The sequence below is a fragment of the Doryrhamphus excisus genome, chromosome 10 (genome assembly GCF_030265055.1).
Source record: "Doryrhamphus excisus isolate RoL2022-K1 chromosome 10, RoL_Dexc_1.0, whole genome shotgun sequence".
In the NCBI taxonomy this organism is placed as follows: Eukaryota; Metazoa; Chordata; class Actinopteri; order Syngnathiformes; family Syngnathidae; genus Doryrhamphus; species Doryrhamphus excisus.
The window spans coordinates 4074266-4099615 of record NC_080475.1 but is presented as its reverse complement, the minus strand read 5'-3'; the positions used below and the strand labels follow the sequence as shown (position 1 = coordinate 4099615).

The 25350-nt window shown below is 38.7% G+C and overlaps 3 protein-coding genes across 6 annotated transcripts; 1 reads left to right on the top strand and 2 right to left on the bottom strand.

Moving 5' to 3' along the window:
• Window positions 1-516: 516 nt before the first annotated feature.
• Window positions 517-8778, bottom strand: zdhhc11 (zinc finger DHHC-type containing 11). Of its 2 annotated transcripts, XM_058085211.1 has the most exons (11): window positions 8496-8772; window positions 6570-6788; window positions 6277-6455; window positions 4612-4713; window positions 4425-4549; window positions 4160-4315; window positions 2609-2727; window positions 2490-2539; window positions 2355-2421; window positions 2213-2288; window positions 520-1518 (listed from the first exon to the last, which is right to left on the bottom strand). In XM_058085211.1, exons 2-11 carry the CDS (start codon window positions 6786-6788, stop codon window positions 1376-1378), a joined length of 1236 nt encoding a protein of 411 aa, XP_057941194.1. In that variant the 5' UTR covers window positions 8496-8772; the 3' UTR covers window positions 520-1375. The 2 variants fall into 2 exon arrangements, with proteins under 2 accessions (XP_057941193.1, XP_057941194.1); XM_058085210.1 differs by having other exon boundaries at window positions 517-1518; window positions 2490-2727; window positions 8496-8778.
• On the top strand, window positions 3393-25186 carry trip13 (thyroid hormone receptor interactor 13). 3 transcript variants are annotated; one of them, XM_058085213.1, is made up of 16 exons: window positions 3393-3596; window positions 4416-4564; window positions 6939-7071; window positions 16237-16312; window positions 16691-16850; window positions 16963-17089; window positions 18222-18277; window positions 18367-18457; window positions 18551-18623; window positions 18717-18780; window positions 20361-20447; window positions 21087-21193; window positions 21280-21433; window positions 22911-23023; window positions 23106-23175; window positions 23238-25186. In XM_058085213.1, the coding sequence occupies exons 4-16, from the start codon at window positions 16239-16241 to the stop codon at window positions 23331-23333; spliced, it is 1272 nt and encodes a 423-aa protein (XP_057941196.1). In that variant the 5' UTR covers window positions 3393-3596; window positions 4416-4564; window positions 6939-7071; window positions 16237-16238; the 3' UTR covers window positions 23334-25186. The 3 variants fall into 3 exon arrangements, with proteins under 3 accessions (XP_057941196.1, XP_057941197.1, XP_057941195.1); XM_058085214.1 differs by lacking the exons at window positions 3393-3596; window positions 4416-4564; window positions 6939-7071 and adding an exon at window positions 15803-15951; XM_058085212.1 differs by lacking the exons at window positions 3393-3596; window positions 4416-4564; window positions 6939-7071 and adding an exon at window positions 15807-15941 and having other exon boundaries at window positions 23238-25185.
• Window positions 9730-15821, bottom strand: brd9 (bromodomain containing 9). Its single transcript, XM_058085209.1, has 17 exons — window positions 15653-15821; window positions 15069-15283; window positions 14869-14991; window positions 14662-14791; window positions 14532-14589; window positions 14313-14457; window positions 14129-14239; window positions 13798-13973; window positions 12879-13011; window positions 12714-12789; window positions 12548-12643; window positions 12328-12460; window positions 12125-12236; window positions 11023-11079; window positions 10843-10948; window positions 10507-10677; window positions 9730-10432 (listed from the first exon to the last, which is right to left on the bottom strand). The coding sequence occupies exons 1-17, from the start codon at window positions 15699-15701 to the stop codon at window positions 10350-10352; spliced, it is 1974 nt and encodes a 657-aa protein (XP_057941192.1). The 5' UTR covers window positions 15702-15821; the 3' UTR covers window positions 9730-10349.
• Window positions 25187-25350: the final 164 nt, after the last annotated feature.

Genomic DNA, 25350 nt, shown 5'->3' with positions numbered 1-25350 from the left:
ACCCACTCGGCCCAATTTACAATCATGACCGAGATAACATGTTTTTAGTATGTTCGGATGTGACAAAAAAAAAACCTCCATTGAAAACACGTTTTTTGACATACATGAATACAGTCCAGGTGGCATGGCGGTCGAGTGGTTAGCACGCAGACCTCACAGCTAGGAGACCAGGGTTCAATCCCACCACCCTCGGCCATCTCTGTGTGGAGTTTGCATGTTCTCCCCGTGCATGCGTGGGTTTTCTTCCGGGTACACATTCCAAAAACATGCTAGGTTAATTAGCGACTCCAAATTGTCCATAGATATGAATGTGAGTGTGAATGGTTGTTTGTCTATATGTGCCCTGTGATTGGCTGGCCACCAGTCCAAGGTGAAGACAGCTGGGATAGGCTCCAGCACCCTCCTCGACTCTAGTGAGGATAAGCGTTAGAAAATGAATGAATGAATACAGTCCTTTATGTTAAGATTACAGTATCAATTTCTAGCGTATGTTTCATTTTTGGCCACCAGATGGTGCTAATTCCCTGCCCGGTTCAAAGCATATGCTGCATGGGTGCCTTTAGACTGAAATAGCAGATGTGTTGGTTCGCTACTGACGTTTGGAATGATGTGTAGGTTTTATTAGCTAACTTTATTAGCCAAATTATTAGTCAGTGTGTGTAGTGCGTCAAAGAAAAGGAAAGTGAACAAAAGATCAGGCACCGACCATCATTAAGGATTAAGATCATTGAATGCTAAAGGGGGGTCATGGATTCTGTGCACTGTTACAGATCAATGAGAAGTAGTAATAGTAATATTTTATAGATAAGAGTGAGGCGTCGTTACTGTTGCATTTAATCTTTTTGCGTTTTTTCGAGGGGGTGTTTGATTCCCTAAATATACATTCAATTGCATGCTTTTTTTAAAGTTAGGAGTCAGTCCCATAGGTTCAAGCAGCTGAAAATAATGAAGAGACATCCAATACGGTATTATTCTTTACACTGAAATGATAGGACAGTCATACAAATAAGTAAGTGATGTTCTCACATCAGAGTATCTTCTGAAGATGATGGATGTTTTACCATATAAGGTTGTTGCCTTGGCTAGCAGATCAACTGATTTACGTCTCACCACCCCCGTACATGGAACAGATTTTTCTTTGAAAAATAAATAAAAGATCTCCAGATGCCAAAAAAACAACAAAACAAAACATCAACTTGGCTAACGTTAGTGGAACAAAAGCTTTGACTTTCAAGTCACACAATACAAGATAAATATGAAAAATGGCTTCATAGCTGGTATCAAACCGGTGATGATTATCACCAAAGGCTCCACGGTGACTCACGATAGTCCCCTGAGAACATGAACCTATCCCAGTGCATCCTAGCGCCGACTGCTACGTAGCATCCCGAGTCATCACTGAACTTCCGAGAGGGTCCTGCACCTCCGGTATGCTGTCCACCGACTTCACGCTGTCACTCTGAATGTCTTCTCCGCCGTCAGGCTTCCAGCTTCTGATAGTAGTCAGCTCTTTTTCTCCTTTTAAAAAAAAAAAAATAGAAGACAAAATTAGTCATAATTATATTGGCAATGGTATAAGAAAATAAATGGGTGGATATTGGCACTTTGCCCTGCGATTGACAACCCCCACATCAAAGGCAGGGACCCCCAGCCGGCCGGGTTGAAGGCACCCAAGGACGGCACCCCCATCAGCAGACCCGACACAGCCCCCCCAGTGTGGAGGAACCGCCCCTGAGCAAACACTGGAGTTAAAAGCTAAAGACTAAAAGCATAAAATAGGACTAAAAAGATAAAAACGTGAGAAGAGTTTAAAACAGGGGTCTCAAACACACGGCCCGCGGGCCAAATGTAGCCCGCAGGACACTAGTTTGAGGCCTGCGCAAGTTACAACAAGATATGGATGCTGTATGGTATCATGTACCCAGAAAAAATTATTACGTTTGATTAATGTTCATGTTAAAGGTTAAATAACTGTTAATAGTTATCCTCCCTATCCGTGTGGAAGTGGTAAGTTTTTGGCTATTTAAGTTTAAAGGAAATAACTTGAAGGCTACCGTTTAGGTCGCTAGCTCTCTCGTTTGCGAGTTCTAATAATGCTTTGTTAAAAAAAAATAATTTGTCTACCCACCAACTATATGTGGTTTCTTAAGTTTTTATTATTTGCCCTTTTATTATTATTATTATTATATTTATTTATTACTGATTTACTCACTTGATTTCTCTGCAGGATTCTGTGTTTCGTGATGGAAACTGCTTCCCTTTTTTGGAGTTTTCCTGAAGTTATCCACCTAGATCAAAATAAAATTAATCACAGATTGTGAGATTAATTCCTGTACTGAAAGTCATGTTCTTACCTCCGTGCAGATGGGCTCCGATAGTCGGCTGCTAAGTGGTCCTTTATCGTCATCAGACCTGCAGGTACTAATGAAACACACGTGCACTATTCATTATACCCTAGTACTTTATATTAGCATAAATACAGGACTTACCTTGAACCATGAGTTAAAGCTGGCTCACAGTCAGTAGAGCTCCTTGGATTCTTTAACATAGAAAACACAAAATTAAAAAAAAAAAGATAAAAAAAATGGAAAAATGACGGTGTTCTCACATGTGGGATATTGTTGTTTATTTGTACGCCGTGCGGATTTTCCACTTCGATCTCTCGGCTTCTGGCTTCTTTTTGGCGCTGCAGCTTTATGTAATCAAAGGTGCTTAAGCCTTTACAACCTGTAATAAAAATAAATTACCATTACTTTTCACCTGAACACGCCAGGACGCTATTTATTATATTGTAATACCACAAGTGTTTCTCAAAAGGGCAGTCATTCTACCAAAATTGTATAATTCCACTAGTATTAACAAATAATATTGAAATGTGTTGAAAAAACAATAATTCCATGCTGTCATAAATATAATCAAACAGAAATAAATGGAAGCTTAGCATTCATATCTCTACTAGGGAAGGTAATATTAACAGTATAAATTTTAGTATGCTGCCCCCTACTGATTTGGAGTGTGACGAACACGCTAGCTAGCTTGTTTAATCATTTATAACTGAACAAGCTAGCGTGTTATGTATGTGTATTACAAGCTAGTATCATTCTAAGTATTCAAATATAACAACATTTATTCCACCCTGTGTCATAAATATCAGTTTTTATGAAAGCATTGGCAGTTTAGCGATCATACTATCGTTCCAAGCTAATGCTAAGGAAGTTAGCTTATTTACGGTAATATAACTTTAAATATGCTGCCCCTTACTGATTTGGAGTGTGACGAACACCAAGCTAGCTAGCTTGTTCGGTCATTTGTAACTGAACAAGCTAGCGTGTTATGTATGTGTATTACAAGCTTGTATTATTCTAAGTATTAAAATATAACAATATATAACATTTATTCCACCCTGTGTCATAAATGTCCGGTTTTTTTTAAAGCATTGGCAGCTTAGCAATCATGCCATCTTTCCAAGCTAATGCTAAGGAAGTTAGCTTATTCGCAATAATTACCTTGTTGGATGCTTTTTACTTGTAGAAGATGGCATACTACCTCCAAAAAACACAATTAGCTGCTGGTATTCTACTTCTCTAATCCCGTAGGTAAGTATTAACACAGCAATATTGTAATATGCTGGAAAAAGCGACATATTAATTTCCATTTTACAGAAATCATTACCAGCTTGCCTTAATATATTATTTTTCCAAGCTAATGCTAAGGAAGTTAGCATATCCTGGTTGAATGTTTTGTGATATGTGTATACTGTATAATTCCACTAAAATCTGTTTTTAATGTCTAACTTTTTATACCGTGCCCGGCTTTTACCCATGTTTTAGCTGTGTATAAACGAATTAATATATCTTTTACTCTGTTTACTTACCTACTTATTACTTATTCAACTCCATTTTTTTCTGTAAAGCGTCTTTGAGTATTTTGAAAAGCGCTATACAAATAAAATGTATTATTATTATTATTAAAAGTCTTTAGCTGCTCATGTTAGGTTTCTGTAAATCCACAAGTAAGCTGTAAAACACAATAATATTGAAAAAAAATTACATTCACTTCACTAATAACGGCTTATAGAAATAAATAGCAGATTTACATTAGTGTTTTTGATACAAAATAACTCTCAGTATGCTAGCTCCTCCTGATATGAACGACTCACAGAGGTAGAAATGAAAACAGAGAAGATGACACAGTAGTAGAAGGCACGTGAGGCTTAGCATGACCGTCGCGAAGGCCACTATGAGGAGACCGGCCGAACTGGTCTTTATGGAGGCTGATGGTAAAAACACCAGCCAGGTCTCATTTCCCAGCACACCTGCAGGAAGGCACACAAACACACACACGTGCATGTGAATGATGAAATTATCACAACAAAAGAATCTGAGCCGTTTGTGTGCCCTCTGTCCACTATTAAGATGACGCACCGTGGAATTGTGGTGCTGTCCGTAGGATGCTCGGATCTAGGTAGTGTTGGATGAATATGAACAAGACGACAGCGAAGAGCAACGCCACGCCGACTGTTGCGGAGGACACCGCTATGAAGAAGCACCTGATGACAATACAGGTGAACATGTCCTTTTATTCATAGCGTCTCACAAAATGATGTCTTACCTGTAGTTTCTGCCACCCACACAGTTATTCAGCCATTTGCAATGGTGATCAAAATCAGCCACACACTTGTTGCAAACGCTGCAGTGTTTCACTCTGGGGCCACTGTCGAAAGGAAAGATTTGGGTCAAGTTTAAGACACAAATTATTTTAACCAATCATGAAATAGCATGTACTGTACTCAAATTACATTTATTTAAAAGCATTATTATTCTTTGTACTAATATCCTAAAAAAATAAAAAATACAATTAAAAAACAGGACATCAGTAATGAAGAAATTGGTGGATTGCAAGGGAATTTATTTTTAATTTCATACATTTTAGCAGCTATACATTTAGCAGAATTTTTGTTGTGGCTGTTTTTTTTAAATTGCATTTTTAAAGGGCAAAAGAGAAAACAAGTTAAATATGAGCTAGCTAACAATGTACGTCATTGGGACACCTATTTTGATTATGAGGCCCTCTTAAAAAAACCTAGCTAGCTAGGTCGTATCAACTTGTTTTCTCGCGCTACAATGCCACAAAAGGGAAAGAAATATATGTTCATGTTTTACATAAGTATTGTGAATTATGGGCAAAAAAGTGCAGTTCCCATTAGATTTTGATTGCCACCAATATAGCATGTTTCCAAATATTATGTGTTTTTTTTTAATACAAATTATGATGGGATTTTTTTTTTTAAACATAAAAAAAAAAACTCACAAGATTTGGAGAAACACGCTTTTTCAAATATTGTTATGAGGGTTTTTTTTAAAATACAAATTATGAAGGGGAAAAAAATGTTAACATAAAAAAACTCGCTTTTTCTTGGACAATGCCTATAGGATTAGCAAATTACCTAACTTATTACATATAATATAATTATTAAATGATGTTTCCATGCCCCCAAAATAGCATGTTTCCAAATATTGTTATGTGGGGTTTTTTTAAATACAAATTATGAGGGGAAAAACATTTTTTGAACATAAAAAAACCTCACAAAATTTGGACAACCACACTTTTTCTTGGACAGTGCCTATAGCATTAACAAATTACATACATAACTTTTTACATATAATTGAATTATTAAATGATGTTTTCATGCCCCCAAAATAGCATGTTTCCAAATATTGTTATGTGGGTTTTTTAATACAAATTATGAGGGGAAAAAAAAAATTTTAACATAAAAAAACCTCACAAGATTTGGAGAAACACGCTTTTTCTTGGACAGTGCCGATAGCGTTAGCAAATTACCTAACTTATTACATATAATTGAATTATTAAATGATGTTTCCAAATATTGTTATGTGGGTTTTTCTAATACAAATTATGACGGACAATATTTTTTTGAACATAAAAAAAAATCACAAGATTTGGAGAAACACGCTTTTTCTTGGACAATGCCTATAGCATTAGCAAATTACCTAACTTATTACATATAATTGAATTATTAAATGAATGTTTCCATGCCCCCAAAATAGCATGTTTCCAAATATTGTTATGTGGGGTTTTTTTTAATACAAATTATGAGGGATTTTTTTTTTTTCTGAACATAAAAAAAAACTTTTTCTTGGACAATAGGATTAGCAAATGACCTAACTTATTACATATAATTGAACTATTAAATAATGTTTCCATGGATCCTATCAAATGATCCCGTATATAAAGTAAGTGATTTTGCGTACATACACCCTGACATCACACAGGTAGCAGTGCAGGTCCTGGATGACGTGAGGCTGCACCGTGCGGTCAAAAAGTGGCATAGGACCAACGTAACACTTTTTGGCCCTGACGCTGGCATCAGCCGGATCAATGGTCACCGCGGCAACATGGCTGGCCAAGTGCACAATGAATGCCAGAGCTGAAAGCTGTTAGCGGCTAGTTTTAAGGAAAATTCAGAGAAAAGATTCATGTTTGGTGAAGCGTATCTAAATGCGGACTAGTGAAGTCTGGCTTTTATGGGCAGCCTCTGAGAAGGATACAGCATAGAGAACGTGCTTCCAAGGCGGCGGCAGGAGAGGGATGAAGATGCCAAAGCTGACGACGGCGAGGTAGTTGTAAATTAACCAGGCGGTTACTTGGAACAGCTGAGGGGGCCAGGTCCAGCCGTTGACCCGCGGGGTCTTGGAAGGGACCAGCTCGTTTCGGCTGCCGCCACCCATGGGAGCTGTGCGCCTTAATCGTCCACTGAGACACCTCATCTAGGGATAAGAAGACTAAGAAGATTAACACCTCTATTATATTATATTATGTTATACCCTGAGCTCATTTGTAAACAAACATGGCGTCGACTGTGGAGGGCCTTGACATTTTGCCAAATGAGGCACATAAAACAAGCTTCATGTCTACAGGGCCCAAGGCTTGTTCCTATCGCCGCAGCGTTTGAGAAGTGCAAAAACATAGGCCGGCCAGAGATGACTGAGATCTAATGGGACCTGGGATTCCATCATGGAAATGATGGCACTGGATCACCAGCTTTTGTCTGTGAGTAAACCCCTTGGGGCCACTGCTTTTTTTTTTTTTAACATTTTGTTCATAGTAGTGATGTCATAATATTGGGTTAGGACAAATCTACAGGTACAGTTTGTCATCAAATCCACTTTTGTTCTTACCTCCAGGTGCACAAAGTAGTTACAGCTAAAATGTTGTGCAGTTGAGAAGCAGGAAGTAATCTGTATTGGCTTGGGGGAAGAAAAAAAAAAAAAAAAAAAAAAAATATATATATATATATATATATATATATATATATATATATATATATATATATATATATATATATATATATATATATATATATATATATATATATATATATATATATATATATATATATATATATATATATATATATATAAATATAAAAGGCATGCCTTATTTAATTATTATTTACCTGGGAAAATAATGAAAATATTCACTTTTGATTGTGTTTTTCATCTAAAAAAATTATTTAAAATGAGGTATGACAAGGGGAAAAACAAAACAAACAAAAACAAAATATATATAGAAGGCATGCCTTATTTAAGTGTTATTTACTTGGGAAAATAATGAAAATATTCACTTTTGATTGTTTTTTTTCCATCTAAAAAATTATTTAAAAATGAGGTATGACAAGTTTCAGTTTAAGTTTTGTTGACAAATCCGCAGTTGAGAAGCAGGAAGTAATCTGTATTGGCTTGGGGAAAAAAACCCAAAACAAACAAACAAATAAGGCATGCCTCATTAAATTGTTATTTACCTGGGAAAATAATAAAAATATTTAATTTTTTTTTTCGATTTCATCTAAAAAATGAGGTATGACAAGTTTCAGTATGTTTTGTTGAAAAATTCACAGTTGAGAAGCAGGAAGTAATCTGTATTAGTATTGGCTTGGGGGAAAAAAACACAAAACAAAACAAACAAACCAAAAATATATATATATATATATATACACAAGGCATGCCTTATTAAATTGTTATTTACCTGGGAAAATAATGAAAACATTCACTTTTGATTGCGTTTTTCATCTAAAAAATAAGGTATGACAAGTTTGAGTTGAAGTTTTGTGGACTTAAGAGTTCATTGCTTAGCTTTATTCACATGGAAGTAACCACATAGCAACCACACCATGTCTACTACAAAAAGGCTATTGTGAAAGCCTAAAAAATCAGAGGTCAGGGAGTAAAAGTATTACACAGACAAGCTACATCCCTTTGTTTGCAAAAAAAATCATCTGACTCACATGTTTTGCTGTGGGCCCTCCATTTTTTTTTAAATAATCGAAGATTGACTTGCACGGTAATTAAGTACACACTTTGCTCGGCACTCTTGCAGCTTTAAACTAGGATCAAAAACGTTGCGTGGATGTTTAAAACATGACAATGAACTTTACGCTACTTGTATGGTGTTAAAATCCACGAGGAAACACTTACTTCAGTTGCAGAGCTCCTGCCTCCGGAGGTCGGTCAAAACAATGCAGACGCCGATTTCCACGGAGTGATTCATTTTTCGGGGTTAAAGTGCACGTCGCACGCCGCATACAACCAGGACAACGCCGCTCGGGAAACAGCTGCGCCAAAGATAGTTTACTTGTGACGTCCTCGGACCGCAGGGGGAAAAAAAAGACGTCGACTTTTAAGCTGAAGAAACATTTCCCTCGGCAAGACTAGGCTGCGCCATGGCAACTGTTGCGCATGCGCACAGTCGACCTCTTTTCAACCGGGTGTTGAGTCCACTCATGGCGCCTCACAAACACGATAAGCACTTTTTGACTTAAACTCAATCTACTCTTCTTCTCACTTTTAATCATTTATAGTAATTATTAATTAATTATATTCACAAATTAGCCCCCGCAAAAATCAATGTTCTATTAAATTGGTCGATAGGCGTGAATGGTTGTCTACGAGTCTTGTGATGCTAACCCAGGGGTGGGCAAACTACGGCCCGGGGGGCACATCCGGCCCGCCAAGTGTTTGAATACGGCCCGCCCAATCTTTCAAAAGTATTTAATTTAAAGTCAACATACAACCTGGCATCATGGCCTGAGCCAACCTTTTGATGGTTGTATCAATTTCGTTGTTTGACATGGTCTGTTGTTTACAAAGTGATCCTGAAAAAAGAGACACAAGCACATAATAATAATAATAAAAAATAAAATAATTATATTATTATTATAACTATTATGATTATTATATTTATTATATTAATGCTAATTATTATATTAATTATATATAATAATATTGTTATATTTGCATATTTTACGTAATAATAATTATTTTAATTTTATTTTAAGTATTATAATATTTTATTATTTTTTAAATATTTAAATATAAATATAAAATAATAAATAATAGCAGATTGCATGAAAATTTTACAGATACAATAATACCAGGTGGACTGTTACATGTAAAATAGTCTGCCCCCCCCTGGAAATTTAGTTATATCAATGCGGCCCGCAAGTCAAAAAGTTTGCCCACCCCTGTGCTAACCAGTACTGCTAACCAGTCCAGTCATCCAGAGTCAGCTAGTGTAGGTTCCGTCTCACCTGCAACCCTAACCAGGACAAGCCCAATATATAAGAATATAAGTATTAAATATAAGTAGGTTCCTTACAATTGAGGATGCATTAGTAATGCACACATATTTATAAATACAAGCGCAATCGTTTAATTTTCCTGTTGCACTCATACAAAAGCATACAATTACACAATTTGTACAAAACATTCAGATCAGATGCTTGTGTAATATCCACAGTATTGGACCTTATTGTGGAAAAAAAATCCATCATTCTAATATTGATAGAGAATGCCTGAAATAAATACAGAACTTACCTTTGCAAAACAAAGGGGTCAGACAACATGGCGGTCTGTAGGTGTCTTGGCGGGAACTTTTATACTCCATAGCATGCAAATAAATTACATTACAAGAGAAAGGAGACCTTCTTGTCACTCCCCCCGATGCCGCCATCATGTATGGGGGTTAGCCTACACACCCATTCTTCTGGCACGGTTTGTCGAACCTGTGCGAGATAACCTCAGAGGATCAACCTCCTGGTTGGGACCTCCTGGGGGAGCTTTGATTAAAGAATGAGCCTCCTGCTGTGCCCACCATCCTTGAAGGGACAGCAGGATGAGCTCGGATGGAAGAGTTGAAGCTCTACAAAAAGGCTGTAAAGTAATTCACATAACGTGTAACCTATGAAATATAAATATTCCCATCACAACCTCCATTCCAACGTCAGAGTGAGTATGGCTTTATATTATTGATGCAGTACAATCGAAACGTGATCAGTTATTGGCTGGGCTCTCAGACTCGGGCGACTGTAGGAACTCGTAGGGATCATGAACCATCTCCGACTGTGACGGGCTCCCTGTCAAAGAAAGAGAATCTAATGTCGTTGTCGTGATGAAATAGTGACAGCATGTCAGCAAAACGACCAGGTACCGAGGTGATGCTGATCCCTCTCTGAAGCGTTGGACAGGGAGGACATGTTGGACGAAGGCCTGGAGCCGACTCTGTCCACCTGAGCTTCCTGGAACTCCTGCAGGAGCTTGTCGGCATCGTCAAAGTGTTGCTGGCCGTCCTCGTTTCCTGGCTCCTTCTTTACGCCCTTACCTGTTAGAACGACATCCCCACAATTTGGCAGACATTCTTGTCATTGGACAAATATGGCGTTTGCTATTCTCATTGTTCTAGCCTCCAGCCTCCATTATTATTACAATGTTGGAAACTTTATATCAGCATAAAGGATAAGAAACTTGATATATCAGTTAAAATCACCTATTGTGTTGAGCATGGAGATATCCAGAGACATATCAGGATAGTTTTTCAACGACATGAAGTCCAGCACCGAACTGCTCTCTCCAAGACCACTGCCGTCGACCATCTAAAAAGATATATGATATAAAACAAAGCAGATGCGAACAAACATGGATGTAGTTTGACGGAATGCAGCCCCACCTGTAAGTCACAGATGCCCGTTTTGGTTTCGTCGGGTTTCAGCATCATGTTTCTTTTCTGAATAATAACCATGGGTCAAATTGAGTGAGTACGCCCCTCAACAACAATTTTACATCTTCTCAAGGAACAATACTTTGGAGTACTTTACAGCTTTTATACTCATTCATTCATTTTCTACCGCTTATCCTCACGAGGGTTGTCAGGGGTGCTGGAGCCTATCCCAGCTGTCTTCATGCGAGAGGCGGGGTACACCCTGGACTGGTGGCCATTCAGCCAATCACAGGGCACATATAGACAAACAACCATTCACACTCACATTCATACCTATGGACAATTTGGAGTCGCTAATTAACCTAGCATGTTTTTGGAATGTGGGAGGAAACCGGAGTACCCGGAGAAAACCCACGCATGCACGGGGAGAACATGCAAACTCCACACAGAGATAGCAGAGTGTGGAATTGAACCCGGGTCTCCTAGCTGTGAGGCCTGTGCGCTAACCACACAACCACCGTGCAGCCATTAATTAATATTCATTCATTCATTTTCTACCGCTTATCCTCACGAGGGTTGTCAGGGGTGCTGGAGCCTATCCCAGCTGTCTTCATGCAAGAGGAGGGGTACACCCTGGACTGGTGGCCAGCCAATCACAGGGCACATATAGACAAACAACCATTCACACTCACATTCATACCTATGGACAATTTGGAGTTGCTAATTAACCTAGCATGTTTTTGGAATGTGGGAGGAAACCGGAGTAAACTGGAGAAAACCCACGCATGCACGGGGAGAACATGCTAACTCCACACAGAGATGGCCGAGGGTGGGATTGAACTCGGGTCTGTGCGCTAACCACTTGATCACCGTGCCATATATTTACTGTCCACTGAAAATTAGTCATCATGTAACGTCATGGTGTGGGGCTCCATGAGTACTGCCGGCACTGGGGAGCTGTGGTTCATTGAAGGAAACATATAGAGTGACACGGTCCCCTCGCTCGTGAAACTGGGCCGCATGGGAGTTTTCATCTATTTTGATTGTCCCTTGAGAAGATAAAATGGTTGCTGAAATGTTTAGTGAGATAATAGAACAGTGTGTCACATGCCTGTCTGATTTGACTGACTGCTTTAGTGTGATCGCCTGCCGTCATCTTATCCAGAAGACCATCAACCCAATGCTTGGTGACACTTCCACAGCCCTTCACAAAGTCCAGTATGCTTAGAGCACAGGTAAAAAAAAAAAGTACAAGTTGAAATTGGTGACAGTTTTATCAATATTACGTCATAAGAACCCCTCCCCCCCCCTTACCTTAGAGCACATTGTACTCCTGTGTCGTCTCCATATGCCGAGCACAGCAAGTCTGACTCCTCAGGTAGAAGGTCGGGAAAGACCGAGTTCTTCTGAAGGGTTTGAATGTTGTAGGCGCTGCTCAAGAATGTCACTATGAAAAAAAGAAGTACAATGCATTCATGTGGAAGTTGTTCTTAGCTGGGAAAGAGTATTTTTTTATTTTTTTAATATGGTGTACCCTTGTGTCTCCGGTCATCTTTGAAACCCAGTGTTGTTAATCCGGGGAGAAGCTTGTTTGATAGCGAACTCAGGTCCACTTTATGCGTCTCCTCTTCTGCAAAAGTGAATACAAGGATGCAATTTCCCTGTTGGTAAACGTTTACAAACATGCAAACGTATCAAACCTTCTGCATCGGGATCAAGCTGATTGACAACAGTGTACAGAAGAGAAGTGTCGGACTCCTTGCGCAGATAGCCTATCTGAAATCATGGAGTATATATTTACAGCAATGTAAATAGTGCCGGTACACTGGAAAATCATAATTCATTATTGATGCTAAGCAGAAAACCTTGGAGTTTGGCATGTATCGGTTAATGCGATCGCGGGCTTCGTCTGCCGAATGCTCCACCAGAGCCAGAACGTGCTCCTCTGCTGTGCTGTCAGTCAAGCTGCAGGCGTTCCCCTCTGGCTCAAACAGGTAGCTGGAAACAGAGAAGCCCTGAGGTGACTCTAGTCATATGCGTGTCTATGTACATTGTGTCTTTACTCTCTTGAGTTATATACTTTCCACTCTAGCATTCTATATACTATACAGTTGTCCCGCTTTAAGGTTGGAACATCTTACTTTTTCCATCTTCTTTGAGTTTAGAATTTATACATTGGAGGCTAACTAGTTAGTTTGTTAATTTAAAGCTCGTCCATGCGCATTATAGTTGCACAACATGGTGTAAACAGTGTAAAGGTGACTAAAGGGTTGCTATTTACCATCTACAGGGCTCTAATAATGATAAAAAATCATATTCAGTCATTTTATGCTCCAACTACAAAACTATTAATTCCATTCATTCATTCATTTTCTAACGCTTATCCTTACGAGGGTTGCGTGGGGGTGCTGGAGCCTATCCCAGCTGTCTTCTGGCGAGAGGCGGGGTGTGCACCCTGGACTGGTGGCCAGCCTATCACAGGTCACATATAGACAAACAACCATTCACACTCACATTCATACCTATGGACAATTTGGTTGGAATGTGGGAGGAAACCGGATTACCCGGAGAACATGCACACTCCACACAGAGATGCCCGACGGTGGGATTGAACCCCCAGTCTCCTAGCTATGAGGTCTGTGTGCTAACCACTCTATGCCGTGCAGCCCTATTAATTCCAACTTGGGGGGAATTCACTTATCACAGTCGGATCTGGAGCCAATTAACAGTGATAAATGAGGGATTACGGCCCCTGTCAAATCTCATGGAAAACTAGTGACTTACTTCATGTCTTTCACGGGTTGTTTTTTAGACTTTTTGGCCGATTCCACCGGGACGGGAATTATCTCTGGTGGAGGGACATCCGCTGTAAGTTCTTCGTCTCCCAAAATGGCGGCTTGCTGTGTGAAGTCCATGTCCTGCATGAAAGACATGCTGCGCTTCAGCGCCAACAGGCGATCCTGGTTTAAAAAAAAAAAACATTAACATTACACAGTAACTGAAATTACCATGGCACATATAAATGCATATATAATTTAGAATGACTGACTATCAGGTGTGCATCAATACCCGCATCCCAGTTAGCCGCCAAACAATATTCCATCAAACTCGTTACCTTGCTCATCATCTTAAACCCTGTATGGAGAAGTTTCTTGGCTGCTTTGTAGTACACCGTCTCTGGTCGGTTATACACCGTGGCATTGTCACACATCAGCTTAAAGTCCGCCTTAAAGAAGACAATGCATTCAAACAACGTCCACGTAATTCTGCTTTCATCAATTTGTACTCTCGTATCTCACCTTGAATTCCGTGACTGTGCTGTACTCGTTGTTGGTTATCTTGTCTTTCATGGTGCTGAAGTCCATCGGATGCTTGATGATCATGGAGTAATTGGGAGCGATGGCGTCTGTTACTGGGAATGCAAAGAAACCGTGGGGGTCTTTTCTGCGGGGAGAAAATATAAACATGCGTTCAATATAGTCTTGCTCTCGTAATGGAGGCTCTCAAGAGTGTCTCACCTCTGCAGCTGGCGCAGGAAGTGCTCAAGTAAAAGTTGACGAGGCGTGGACTCATTCTCTGTATAATAATAATAATAATAATGACATTCTGAGCTGAGTGTTAATAGATATAGGTACATTTGGCGACTACCTTGCTGTGTCCGGCATGCTCGCACAGGCCTGTCAGCTTGGTGTTCCACCTCCACCTTCATGCTGGGGTGAAATTCATCCATATCTGGTTCAATCTCAAACCTCTCCTTCTTCCTTTTTTTCTCTTCAGGCTGAGGGAATACAACACACGCGTGATTGAGATGAAATTCTGAATATTATTCCATCACATTAAATTAGCATTACACACCTCTATCACTATACTAGCACTTTTTGATATCGTAAAAGGTTCAATGGGTCCACCGGTGACAACGGCGGCAGCTGCTCCTTCAGATTCATGCTGCTCTCGCTCTCTCTTCTTCCTCTTTTCCTCCTGCAAATGGTTTGATCAAAAATAATTAAACAACTTGGAATTAAACAAGGAAACACACAATCTTGTAGGAAACTAACCTTTCTCCGTCTTCTCTCTTCATCGTCCACATACTTGTCCTTGTCTTTTTCAGACTTTTTCTTCTTCTTTTTCTTTTTCTCTTTGTGGCGTTCATGGTCGGATCTGTCATCGTAGTAGCTGGAGTCATGACCCGAACCGGAGAGTTCTGTTACTTCACTCCCTCCAACTTTGAGCACAAGCTTTAGTGGTTTCTCCAAAGCCTTGTCCTCGTAGTCTGAAAATAGAATAGGTGGCCATTATCAGATGCTGGGAGTTAATTTAATGGTCATTAAACGAGGTCGAAAATGTACTACAGTGGAAAGTTCTTAGTATAAACACTAGTATAACCAAGAAACTTAGGTAATGTGAAAAACTACGCTCTCGGTAGTTTACTACACAAACAAAAATTATGCATTTTGGACTAAACCGTCACATACATTTGTTGATATATCAGGTTATTCCATTATTTTTCAATTAACGGTGTAATTATATATGAATTAACACCAGGTATCAGCTAGCTAGCTTTGCCAGCAAGTCAAGCCAGCACAAATATAACAATAACATAAACGGAGGCAGCTGAAAAATTATCAAAATTGAATCATACCATCAACTGTTCTCCACTCCGGTTTATGCTTCTTGTGTTTCTTCCCCATTATGTGATATTTGAGCGCAAAATATAGTTTTATTCCTTCTGTGTGCCAGACGTTATCGCTAGCTTTGGCTTTAGCACGAGAGTGACCGCTAACCGGATATGACGCCAGCGGAAATATTAGGTATTTCCGGGTCAAACAAGCGCGCTGAATTCGAGTGACATTTTTTTTTTACTCACCACCGCACCGGGTTGTGTTCAGCTGGATAAACTACTGTCACATTGTCAAAGTCGATACTGTAAAGTATGTTTTGGTTTGTATATATTTTTTTAATTATATTTAGTTTGTGAGGGTTGGCTTTATTGTATAGCTGAAACGAAACGACGCTATCCTCGCTAGCTAGTACATAGACTAATACATAAACGAGAGCAAGATGGAATTTCCATTCGTCGAACTCGAAGCGCAATAGTTGTACATCACAACACATTTTAATGTGTAATTTTAATTTGTAATTATGGTGATACCGTCGAAGCACAACAGTAAGAAGGTACGGGATAAGTCGAGACTGTTTGTGACAGTGCTGTTCATTTGTCAACAGGAATGGAAATCGACAGAATGGATGTGGGGAACCATCAAAAAAACATCCATTTAGAAGTACATCTCAACTCACAAAGGTTGGTAATATGTATTTTGTTTCAGTCAAGATATTGAAGCCATGGTGATTTAGTTGAATTATTAAAATGTCTCTTAACGACACCACTGCATTGATGCAGTAAGCATTTTGTTGTAACTTCTCAAAAGGACGACACTATGGAAATGAAACTTAGATATAAGTTAGAGTAGTCAGTATATAACTGTATATATATACTGTATAACTCTCACTACACTGCCATTATTGTCTAAATAGCTGGCAGTGCAAGTGATTAAACCTTACTGTAAACATGTTTGTGTCCTTGGTGTGAATATTTAGTGTGAGCACTGCCTTTAAATTTACATTTAGCCTTTTAGAAGATGTACTGTAATAAAAATCCTGTATCATGTTTACATTGCAGCGGAGTGAAATTGTCTGAGGTGAGGTTGCATGTCCAGGCCCTGCTAAATCGCCACAGCATGTTGTTTGGAAACTACAAGTGGACAGAGTTTGATGAAGACTTCCTGCGCACTCATGTCAAGTCCGTGGCAATAGTTGATCTGGAGGAAATGGCGACACAGGTGCTTTATTTTCCTCTCCTGCCATTTATTTCATATCGCTTAAATTTGTGTATCGCATTTAAGAGCGATACAGTTTTTGTTCATTTTGTCATTTCCGCTTTTCAATGCCCAGCCCCTCGATTTGACGAGCTGCACAGTTTCCTTTCACATATTCACCCTCAGCGAGGAGGGGCCCAGCACGCTCAGTTTGGAGGACGATGAGGAGCTTTCAGCTGCCAATCACTGGTTGCTTCCAGCAGGTGATCTACTGTGCAACATTGGATACTAAGTTGTATAGCATAGCATTTAGGGGTGTCTCGATGCAACATTTTCACTTCGGATATCAATAAGATATCAACTGATTATGTCAGAGTGCAAATATATGAGGTTTTAAATGCAGGCAGATATATTTTTATATTACATTTTTTGCTGATATTGGCCCGATATCAATATCGGACCCCCTTAGGTCCTCGTCAAATGCCTTACAGAGACGTTTCTTATTTCTCACAGTTAATTGGTTCCAGGCCCGCAATAAGTACATTTCCAAAAGTAGCATTCAATATTAATACATTGAATATTTTTGTAGTTAGAGAATAGAAAGCTTGTTTATGACTTTCTAAATATTATTTTTATCATTTACACTCCTATTATTCTTTGTTTACACCACATTGCGTAACTGTAATGCATGGGCTAAGTAGGAACATGAGAATATAACAATGTACAGTATATAACAATTATTATACTGATATGCTCCACTCTGCATCATAAATGTCTGTTTTTGTGATACGGCAGCTTTGCATTAATAGGTTGTTTCCAAGCTAGTGCTATGGAAGTTAGCCTCGTACCTCGTTTAATGTTTTGTACTATGTATATGTGCATATTAACTCCACCCAAAGCCATTAGCTGCTCATGTTATGCTTCAGTATTTCCATAAGAAAGTAGTAAAACATAACGCAGTCATCCCTTGCTTATCGCGGTTAAATAGTTCCAGACCTGACCGAGATAAATTGAATATTTTTGAAGTTGGAGCATACAAAACCTTCTTAAGACATTCTAAATATGTGTTTATTACCATTATTAGAGCCCCTTTAGACATAAAATAACATCCCTACAGTCACCTCTACACTCCTGTTATTGTTTACATCACACTGCTAATGCACAGGCTCTAGGATCACGACATTGCCACGGCTGCATAGCATGCTAGCGCACTAACTAGTTAGCTTCCAATTGATTTATTCTGAACTTTAAGGGTTTCAAACAGAGTGAGGAAGGACAAAACAGGAGGTCAAAAACTTACCACTTCCACACGGAATGAGAAGAGAACATCTTTTCACTAAGTCATGTAGTTCATTTTTAGCTCCTACAATATAATTTTTTTTTTCATGAAAACAGCTGACTTCCATGGGATTTGGGAGAGTCTGGTGTATGACAGTGGGGTTAAAACTCAGGTAAGATGCATGTGCCAATTCAGTCTCAATTTCATTACATCATGGATACATGAGTATGCAGGTAACATACTACTTTCATTTCCCTCCAGCTGCTTGATTATGTCACAACAACGATGTACTTCTCAGACAAAAACGTAGACAGCAACCTGATTTCCTGGAATCGTGTGGTGCTACTTCACGGTAACTAAAGAAGAATCATCCAAAATATGACAACCGGTTGCTTCTCACCTCATGTGCAGCTTGTCAAGACCTTTTGTGTGTTCACACATTCAGGACCCCCAGGCACAGGGAAAACATCCTTGTGCAAAGCTCTGGCCCAGAAACTGTCAATCAGACTGTCAAGTCGGTAAAGTCCTCATCTAATGAAATCCAGTTTAGCACCTGCAATTTTTTTTCTCTCCTTACATTCCCTTGTTTTCTGTGCTCTATCTCCCTGTAGATACACATATGGACAATTTGTAGAGATAAACAGCCACAGCTTGTTCTCAAAGTGGTTCTCTGAGGTATTGAGCTTTATACGTTTCATTGTCGATGCAACAGGACTGTTTTCCACAGGATTGCTATCTGTTTGTGTTGGTGTGTTGGGGGACGCTGGATGACATCATCTTCTAATTTGAATAATTAGCCATGACGCATGTGCATGGAATTGTACAGGACACTGGGAGTTAAACAAGTTCAAGTTAAACAAACAGAGTCATCCGTCACTCGGTTTGAACATTGCTCCCTCACTCTATCGCAATTCTTCAAAAATGTATTAATTAACAAATAACTGCTGTTTTGAGATTAACTACTACAACTTCCTGTCCAGAAAGACATTTATTGAAACACACTTAAGCACAAATCCTATCTTAAATGGCTTATATTCTTGATTATATTTGCTATATTGGCTAATATGAGTGTAAAGTTCACTATAGGGGTGCTATTTCATGTCTAGAGAGCTCTAATATAATGGTTAAAAATCATAATTTATTGAAACACACATAGGTCTTATCTTAAATCACTTATATTCTTGATTATATTTGCTATATTGGCTAATATGAGTATAGTTCACTATAGGGGTGCTATGTCAGGTCTAGAGATCTCTAATATAATGGTATTAATCATAATTTATTGAAACATACATAAGCACAGGTCTTATCTTAAATTGCTTATATTATTGGTTATATTTGCTATATTGGCTAATATGAGTGTAAAGTTCACTATAGGGGTGCTATGTCATGTCTAGAGATCTCTAATATAATGGTAAAAATCATAATTTATTGAAACACACTTAAGCACAAATCTTATCTTAAATGGCTTATATTCTTGATTAGATTTGCTATATTGGCTAATATGAGTGTAACGTTCACTATAGGGGTGCTATTTCATGTCTAGAGATCTCTAATATAATGGTTAAAAATCATAATTTATTGAAACACATGTAAGCACAGGTCTTATCTTAAATTGCTTATATTCTTGATTACATTTTCTATATTGGCTAATATGAATGAGAAGGTCACTATGGGGGTGCTATTTCATATCTAGAGATCTCTAATATAATGGTAAAAATCATAATTTATTGAAACACACACAAGCACAGGTCTTATCTTAAATGGCTTATATTCTTGATTATATTTGCTATATTGGCTAATATGAGTGTAAAGTTCATTATAGGGGTGCTATTTCATGTTGAGAGATCTCTAATATAATGGTAATAATAAAAATAATAATATTCAGAAAGTCTTTAATGGGTTTCCTATGTTCCAACCATGAAAATATTCAGTCTTTTAATATTGAATCCTACTAATTAATTTATCACGTTCGAGCCCGGAACTAAGTAACAGTGATAAACGAGGGATTACTGCATGTTTAAAAATATATATTTTTTCTCTCGCTTGTTTTTGTTGTTGTTTTTTTTTAATGTCACAAACAAGACAGAGCCATCTGTAGTTCCTTTTAGGTGGGGGCTGGGGCCGACACCCACTGCTCGTTGAGAAGAGTGATACATGCTTTCATGTCAGTCGCTAGTACTTTTTTTGAAAAGGAGTAATGAATACTGGCTAAATATAGACCCAAATATGCTAACTAAACTTCTTTGTTTCAGAGCGGAAAACTGGTCACCAAGATGTTTCAGAAGATCCAGCAGCTTATTGATGATAAAGAAGCTATTGTGTTTGTTCTTATTGATGAGGTAAATAACCAACCATCACTCCACATTGTCATTTGTGTGTCACTCGGCGTTAAGGTTTAGCGTGTATATGCGGTATACAGTATATATATATATAGTACTTTAGGTAATTTGTTTGCATATATGTTGACTTTGTTACTATTGACTTAGGCATGCCCCCTGAAGGTTAACAGCAATCACTATCGAAGCTAAGCAGCGGAGCACCCACTGGGCGACTTTACATCCAGATGACAGTTGCTGCAAAGTTCTTGTTCTGACCTCAAAACCTTGAACTCTGCTCTTACTTAGTTTTAATCTGTCAAAAGTTATGACGCCAAAGTACTTGCGTATATTGTGAATGTCTTATGATGAGTTAGAGACACCAAAAACATGCACGTTAACTGCAGCGCTTTTGTTTTTGCTCCCAGTATTCACGAGATGAAGTCACAGGATCTAAAACCGTTTCTATGTACGGTACACAAAAGGCCAATCTGTCAAGTATTGTTCCCAAATTGTTCCCAAGGTGATATGATATAGACCCTGCTTGTGGATGAAGAACACAACAATGGTCCTCAAGCTCTAAAAATGCTAGCAATGCAGTATAAAATGTACCTGTGTTGTGGATAAGTGGCAGAAAATGAACGTCTGTCGTCCCGGTGATAGGTAGAGAGTCTGACAGCAGCAAGGAACGCCTCTCAAGCGGGAACCGAACCGTCTGACGCCATCCGCGTGGTCAACTCTGTCCTCACTCAGCTGGACCAAATCAAACGGTTGCACTACTTGAACTTACACTTTCTTGTTTATGCTGCTCATCATGTTGATTTATATGATGTTTCCTTCCGGTGTTGTGTTTCAGACATTCCAACGTGGTGATCCTGACTACCTCGAACGTGACAGAAAAGATCGACTTAGCCTTTGTGGACAGAGCGGACATCAAGCAGTACATCGGGCCACCGTCGGAGAAGGGCATCTACAGCATCTATCTCTCCTGTCTGGAGGAGCTCATGAAGGTAAGAAGTCGGAAGGTGAGCCCGATGTACGGCTAGTACGGAGGTGCTAATGCATGCTTTTATTTCCTGTCGCTTAGATTACAGTAATGCCTTGCTCTCTAGGCATTCCCCAAAAAAAGTATTTTAAATCTCCAATTATTACAGAACAGGACCAGAAGGCGGGAGCACATTACACCGGTCTTAAATTCGCCACATTGGCTCCCCGTCCGCTGCAGGATCGATTTTAAGATTCTCTTAGTGTTTTTTAAAAGAACGGACTTGCACCTTCTTATTTTGCTGATCTGCTTTTACCATATCGGTCCTCCGGTCTCCGGTCCTCCGGCACTGGCCTTAATCAATAATAATAATCAACACGGTGAGGCAGCATTTAGCCACTATGGCCTCCACCTGTGGAACAGCCTGCCGGAGAGCCTTAGGACTGTGGAGACTGTTGATATTTAAAAAAAAAAAAGATTAAAGACACACCTTTTTAATCAGGTTTTTAACTAATATTTTAAACTATTTTTATCTTTTTAGTCCTATTTTATGCTCTTAGTCTTTAGCTTTTAACTCCAGTGTTTCCTCATGGGGGGGGGGGGGGGTCCTCCACACTGGGGGCTGTGTCGGGTCTGATGATGGGGGTGCCGTCCTTGGGTCCCTTCGACCCCGGGTGCTGGTCCCTGATTTTTACCATTATATTAGAGATCTCTAGACATGAAATAGCACCCCTATAGTGAACTTTACACTCATATTAGCCAATATAGCAAATATAATCAAGAATATAAGCAATGTAAGATAAGACCTGTGCTTATGTGTGTTTCAATAAATTATGATTTTTACCATTATATTAGAGATCTCTAGACATGAAATAGCACCCCTATAGTGAACTTGACACTCATATTAGCCAATATAGCAAATATAATCAAGAATATAAGCCATTTAAGATAAGACCTGTGCTTATGTGTTTCAATAAATTATGATTTTTACCATTATATTAGAGATCTCTAGACATGACATAGCACCCCTATAGTGAACTTGACACTCATATTAGCCAATATAGCAAATATAATCAAGAATATAAGCCATTTAAGATAAAACCTGTGCTTATGTGTTTCAATAAATTATGATTTTTACCATTATATTAGAGATCTCTAGACATGAAATAGCACCCCTATAGTGAACTCTACACTCATATTAGCCAATATAGCAAATATAATCAAGAATATAAGCCATTTAAGATAAGATTTGTGCTTAAGTGTGTTTCAATAAATTATGTTGTACGGTGTGGACGGCCCCAAAGGTGGCGTTTCCTTGATCCTCAGTGCCATGCCATGTCTCTCTACTGTGGGGGTGTGTGTCTAGTATGGAGGGTGGGAGGGAGGGGCTTTCTTAGTAATTGTTTTTAATTCTGTAAAGCACTTTGTGTTGCATGTCTTTGCCGGAAAAAGTGCTCTCCAAATAAAGTTGATTTGATTTTAATTTTGATGTACGTGTCCAGTGTCAGATCATCTACCCGCGGCAGCAGCTGTTCACCATGTTCGAGCTGGAGACCATGGGCTTTGCAAAGAGCGAGGTGTCGGGACACAGTCTAACACTGAGGGACATCGCCGTGTGAGTGACACGCCGCCAATACCTGCGCTTGTCCTCTTCTTCACACAATAACATTGTCTTGTTTTCGTATGTCCTTTTCCAGAAAAAGCAAAGGTCTCAGCGGACGAGCTCTGAGAAAAGTACCGTTTCTTGCTCATGCTCTTTTTGTAAAGGTAAGAAAAAAGAGAAGTAAAAGTAAGATTGTGTCGTATCGTCATGATTCCTTTCCTTGCAGGCACCTTCGGTGACTTTGGAAATGTTTCTAGTGGCCATGGATCAAGCGGTAGATAAACAAAAGGAGGAAAAAGCCAACCTGGTGAATGGTGTCTAACACATTTGTTATCGTCTTTATGAGTACTTAGGAGAACAAACATTTGGTTTTTATCAAGCATCATCAGGTAACTTGGTGCGGAAAGTTTACAAAATGTGTTTGTTTCTTGTTATATTTTTTTTTTGTAAATTTATCTTTGTATTGTTGGTGCTAATTCCCCCCTCGAAACGGCATTGTTTACAAAGCTTGTTGTTAAGAGTTACTCTATGAAGCCTTCATCGTGTGCAGCCTTTTAACTGCAGCTCTGACCACAACTGCTTAATGACTTTTTTTTTTTTTTTTTTTTTTACAAGGATAACTTGGATATTTTCCTCCTGACATAAAGTCTGATTACATTGTATAGGCCGTGAAAACAATGCAAATTGGCACCACTTAAATAATAACAAGGTCAATTCTAATTTGTATACCTTTTTAAAACATCAATTTACAGACTAAATACCAAAAACGACATTACCTGACAATTAAAAATCCATTTTTCAGTGGTTAAAAAAAGGGACAATTGTCATTGTGCAGTAGATAATATTCTCTATAATGTAATATGAAATTTATATTTATGCACACAAAGCATTTCTTTCTTTGAATGTTGTACAAAACTTTGAAATAAATAATCCTTGTATTGGCTTACAGATGGAGTGAACTATTGTGGCCACCAGATGGCGCCATAATGCTGTTCACAAAGTAAAGTATGCAGAGTTAATCCAATGTCTCAAATTGAATGTAAGTTGTCTTTATAATCAAATAGGATTGGAGGTGAGGAAAATATTTAAATGCAAGAACTCGAATACCCTTTGCCTAGATTAAGTTCTTGAAGCGCGAGTAGGACTCGTCCGCCTCCTCGACCTGAAAACACAACTGTCAGGAGGCTCCTGATACGTATCTGTCATAAGCAGAGTTTATATGAAGAGATCAGTGGTGCCATTGTTTATGGAAGCATGTCTCACATTCTGTGAATACTCGGCTTCTTTTACATGTCAGCTGCTGAGCGCAGACAATGGACTCTTTGTTTGTTGGCCAACAGCTTTTTTTTTCTTCTTCTTCTTCTTCTGCTTCTTCACACAACTTCAAAGCTTGCACCAGAATGCATAAGTGCAGTTCATCTTTAATCCTCGTACAATCGCAACAGTGTCACCTTTTAAAAAAAGAACCTCTGGTTGCTATGCTAAAAGAGTGCGTTACTATCCAAAGTCTGTCAGTAGGATCAAGAGTCTAATCCTAGAGAAGGTTGTAAAAAAAGAAATCTTGGATTGGGTTTCTATTATGCTAAAAAAAAAAAAAAAGTCCCTTGACATGCTTGTGTTAAGTGAGAAAAATAGAGGAGATGGAGAAAGACTACAGTACAGTAAATAAAACCATAATTGCTCTGTCTGGAGGCCGTGTTCTTCTGACTGTTGTCTGTCCAAAAGCAGGCAGCTGTCAAAAGGCAATGAAGTGAGAGGAGGAAGAAAAGTCAAAAGACTTTTTTTTTTTTTTTGTTATAGTCTCTATTTTTTTTTTTTTTTCGATGACAGAAAACCCCAAAGAAAACAAAACAGTATGATGTTTCAGGTAAATTGCTGAAAGCAGTGGAACATCATTGCATGTGCCAATGGTGATTCATTTACACACGTTAACAGGCATGCTGGGAGGAACATTCATGCAACAAAACAATGGAAAATAACACTCATTTTGTTTTGGATACCAAATACATTGGAAAAAAGTTATTTTGGCTGTTGACATGATACGTATTTACAGCTCCAAAACCAATACCAGGAGTTCTATAGTCCGTGGCGCACAGAGGTAATAAATAATTTATTAACGACCGCATTCTGGCCAAATTAACTTTGTCCTATGACCCTTGACACACCAATATCCCTGTCTACTCTCTATAAATATAATAATATAATAATAATAATACAACTGGATTTTTTTTTATATCTATGTTATATATAGATAATATATATGCTGTAATGTGTACACCAGACCACTTGTTGGCGATGTCACTGTACACAATAGTCGTCCCTCACCACTTTATGGTTTG